We start from the raw sequence: 4075 nt of genomic DNA on the forward strand, positions 1-4075 counted from the left end.
GCCACCCATCACCATAGTATTTAAGTTTTTCTTATTTTCAATCAGCTCCTATCCAACGCCATTTAAGTTACAGTCCACTATCCCTCCTTACAGGGTTATCGACAGGTACGACATAAGTAACTACACGCCCGGCGCGTAACGTGTTAGCCGCCGTCCGTGCGCGCACGTATCCGTCACCGGCTTTACAGGTGCAGCCGTCAACCGCACAGTAGCTAATATATTGTCTGATTATACTTATCACATTTTTATTTTCTTTGTTGAATATATTTACAAGTTGTAAAGAATCAGGTGGATATCTTATAGATATGTATTTGTCAACCATTTCCTATCAATATTTTGTATTTACATACAATGTAGTATTGTACCTACACACGAAATATCTGCATCTACGTATAGACGTATAGTATAGGTTATAAATTTATTATGAACATTCTGAATATTTATATGTAGATCAAAATTACGATAACATTCCGGAATATTTAAACAATTTGTTTTATTGATTCTATTTAATTTAAACATATTCCAGATTATAAAAACTACCTGGAAACGTACATTTTGGAATGGTAAACAAATAACATTTTTAATTTTTCGAGGGACTCGATATAATTTTGTCAATCTGCACTATTGGACCTTGACTATAATCTTATAAATTTTATAGTGAACACGTATTACCTATATAATCTACATATACCAGCTGTTTCAAACAAGATAAATTAATGTTTATTAATAGTATAAGTATAACTTATTTATTGTAATTCTGAGGTTTTCATGTATTATAAAATATAAATAATAGAACGCATGTAAAACACATTTAATAATTTAAACAATTTGAATGTCAGTTTTATAGAATGAACAAACTAATAATATGGCGTATTGATTTTATAAAGATGTTAATATTTTTAAATATTGTTATTATAAGTAATAAATGTTTAATTAATTAATTTCGGCTAGTTAAAAAAATATAATTTTTACCTTTTCATACTTTTTCCTTATTGTTTGTTGATAATATTTGTTAAGTTTTCAATATAATTCAACTATAAGAGTGAAGAAAAACAATTTTTAATTATTATAATTTGAATGAAAAATCCTCAAAAAAATATTTTAAATAAAAACACTGTTTAGTACTTTAATTGGTATCAACACATTGTAGATTTTGAGCAAAGCGATGAATGTATTGATTTTACGATGATGTAATTTTTTTTGTGTTGGTCATCACATTTTGGAGCAGTAAAATTATGCTTAGATTTTAAACTTAAATATATTTTCTAATAAGTAAATGAATTTAGTTTGTACTTTGGTGGGTCAAAATTAAAAAATCCCAAGTAATTTTTTTTAGTAATAAAAGAAATTATCGAGGAAATTATAGAAAACCGGGAATTTTAAACAGATCGAATTTATATTTTAATCCAACCTATGAGTTCAGTTCATTATATTTGTTAAATATATTCCATCACAAATAGTTCATAAATGTTGAATGAATAATTATAGCATAGTATCATATATATGAAATAAAATATTAAAGTTTTGAAAAATTGAAAACCAATACCACAACTTAAACAAACATGTAACGTTTATACAATTATTGCTACAAAAAATGAATTGTGTGCATGACGTATAAAATGTTCATGGTTATTTAGATAGATTTAAAACACACCAGTGGCTTTGCCAATAACTTATAAATGTCAGCAACAATTTATGTTGAAAAGTATTTTTATATACATTTACCTATTCCCGTTGCTTACATGACTAAATGTATCAAAACAATTAAAATCAGATACCTTTAAGAATATTAAATCATAGACAATTTATGAGCATTCATTTATTATGATTCGTCAAAACATAGATAACATAGGTAATATATATTTTAAGTAACGATTTTAACAAAGATTTAAATGTCCAGTTTTATTCTTCATAATATAATAATAATAATGATTAGAATATAATATTTATGATGTTAATTGTTAGGAACGTAGAAGGTATTTAATACCGTCATGTAAATGTATTCCAACAAATAAAATTGAAATAATAATATAACACAATAAACGTTTGTTTCTGACTAAATTAAACATATCTCTTTATTCTCTAACCTACTTTATTTGAACAAAATATAATATATAATATAACAAAATATAGCTCGGTTATATATAGAATTATAAATGGAATCATTAAAAATATATAAATATGAAGTGACAGATATATGTATTTAAAACATACATTAAGGTTTAATCAATTAAATAATCATACAACCAACGAAAATGGTTTACATTATATTTCTGATGAATTTTCTAAATCTGACGTGCAGGATCATCGACTAGACCCGCCTGTAACAAAATTCCAAATCATTAATCACAATAATGATATTACAATAAAAACACATTATAGTCGTACAGATATCGTTCAACTGTCGTTTTATTGATTTACAGTATTTTCAAGTACGATTTAAGACGTATACACATCCACAAACGTTGAAATCTTAAATTTGTTTATCTGACCAGTCAGCAGTCTCTGATAAGTTGTTCTAGAGGGAGAGGGCTGCAGGGTTTCAGTGCGAGATTTAGGGGCCCGCTCTTTCTCCAAAAAATATTTTGGTGGTTTTCTAATGATTAATGATCGATAGTATGGAATTTCAAAAAAGCGAAAAATGCATGTTTTTTTCATTTTAACTGAACATTTTCTTTATCACAATTTCAAAATTATTCAACACATAGCTGTATCAATAGTAAAATTAACTTTATTTTTTTAAATGGTACAACTATACTCTGTCCCACCTCTGCCCACGAGAGATCATGCCGTGACTCGACCAAAATCGGTTTTGCTGCGCGTCCCCGCGTAAAATCCTACCATAGGGGAACCAGTTTCGGTAGAAGGCTGACGCGGGGGGATGCGCAGAACCGGAATAATCTCTCGTGAGACAGAGTATATATGTTTTAATAGATTCTTGTAGAACTTTTAATGAAAACTCAGATGGACAAATTACCAATTTTGGTTCGCTACTTTATTAACTACACTGATCTAAAGTTTAATAAATTTATTAGGTAATACTTTTAAGTTGAAATAGTTGGTATATTTTTCATTTACTAGAGCTAAATTATTATTTTTAATTATGTTTTAATGCAATTTCATAATTTTTTGTACATTTAAATCAGTTATCTAATGATACACTAAACAAAAAATGTATTTAATTTTGTGATGAAAAATTCCTACAAAATAGTTGTTAAACATAGTTAATTAAAAATAGTTAATATCAACCCGACAACCGTGTATAATATTAATAATGTAATTGTTGATAAAACATTTTATAACATCACTTATGTAATTTGATTAAAAGAATTTAGAACTGGCACTTTGATTTTTTAATTATATCGAAAGTTTGAGAAACCCATTCTGAATCCAAACAATCCTTAATTTGACTTTGTATAATACGTAACGCATCTAAGGCTAAGGGGAAATATGAATTCAAGTATTAGAAACTTACCTTGTTGGCTTCTAACACTATGCAAGTAACTAAGGTTGCGGCTAACTCACACTCATCAGTCTCCGACTCATCTGCAACTAAGGTCACACACAACAAAATATTATATTAAATTCACCACCAGGAAATGATAAAATAGTATGTACCTAATGCCTGTTTAATTTACATATTTAAATAGACAATATTATGTGTTAATTAAGTAAACGTGTTAAACGGTATTCTAAAAATATAATGTATAATCAACCACGAATTTTTAAAAATTTCAAAAAATTGAAATTTAAAATGAAAGTATTACATTTTTGAGTAAATAAATGTTTTAAGGTGCAAAATGTATATCGTGTACCTAATCAATTATATCTCCATGGTAGTTTATATTATATACTGGGTGATTATTTATCAAACAACACTCATTATTTAAAAAGTGCAAAATTTTTTTAAAATATTTTTTTACATAGTTTTAAGTCGCTTATAAAACAACATTTTTCTTAAAAAATTATATTTTTAAATATTTTTTATCCTTATAATTTTTTAAGTTTTTTACTTTTTTGAATGACAACATAGGGTTTTAATTGTATATTCCAAAGCAGAATATTTTTCTTAGTA

At 26.6% G+C, this 4075-nt stretch overlaps 3 protein-coding genes across 8 annotated transcripts in view; 2 read left to right on the forward strand and 1 right to left on the reverse strand.

Moving 5' to 3' along the window:
* The window catches only part of LOC103308994, a 2993-nt gene extending 2426 nt beyond the window's left edge, over nt 1–567 (forward strand). Inside the window, exon 3 of the mRNA XM_029491487.1 lies at nt 527–567. Within this exon, the coding sequence (XP_029347347.1) occupies nt 527–567 (41 nt within the window). The remainder of the gene's footprint in view (nt 1–526) is intronic.
* Nucleotides 1–4075, forward strand: part of LOC100573428 (peroxidasin homolog) — a 459362-nt gene that overhangs the window by 214740 nt on the left and 240547 nt on the right. The window lies entirely within an intron of this gene.
* Nucleotides 1804–4075, reverse strand: part of Obp1 (odorant-binding protein 1) — a 6148-nt gene continuing 3876 nt past the window's right edge. For 3 of the 5 annotated variants that reach the window (XM_008188918.3, XM_008188917.3, XM_016807731.2), the window contains 2 exons: nt 3476–3552; nt 2046–2321 (listed from right to left, as the gene is read on the reverse strand). In XM_008188918.3, coding sequence (XP_008187140.1) covers nt 2286–2321; nt 3476–3552 — 113 coding nt within the window. In that variant the 3' untranslated portion in view covers nt 2046–2285. Of the gene's footprint in view, nt 2322–3475; nt 3553–4075 lie in introns of all 5 variants that reach the window. The other 2 variants (NM_001160055.1, NM_001160054.1) reach the window with 1 other exon arrangement.

Source organism: Acyrthosiphon pisum, chromosome A3 (assembly GCF_005508785.2).
Source record: "Acyrthosiphon pisum isolate AL4f chromosome A3, pea_aphid_22Mar2018_4r6ur, whole genome shotgun sequence".
NCBI lineage: Eukaryota > Metazoa > Arthropoda > Insecta > Hemiptera > Aphididae > Acyrthosiphon > Acyrthosiphon pisum.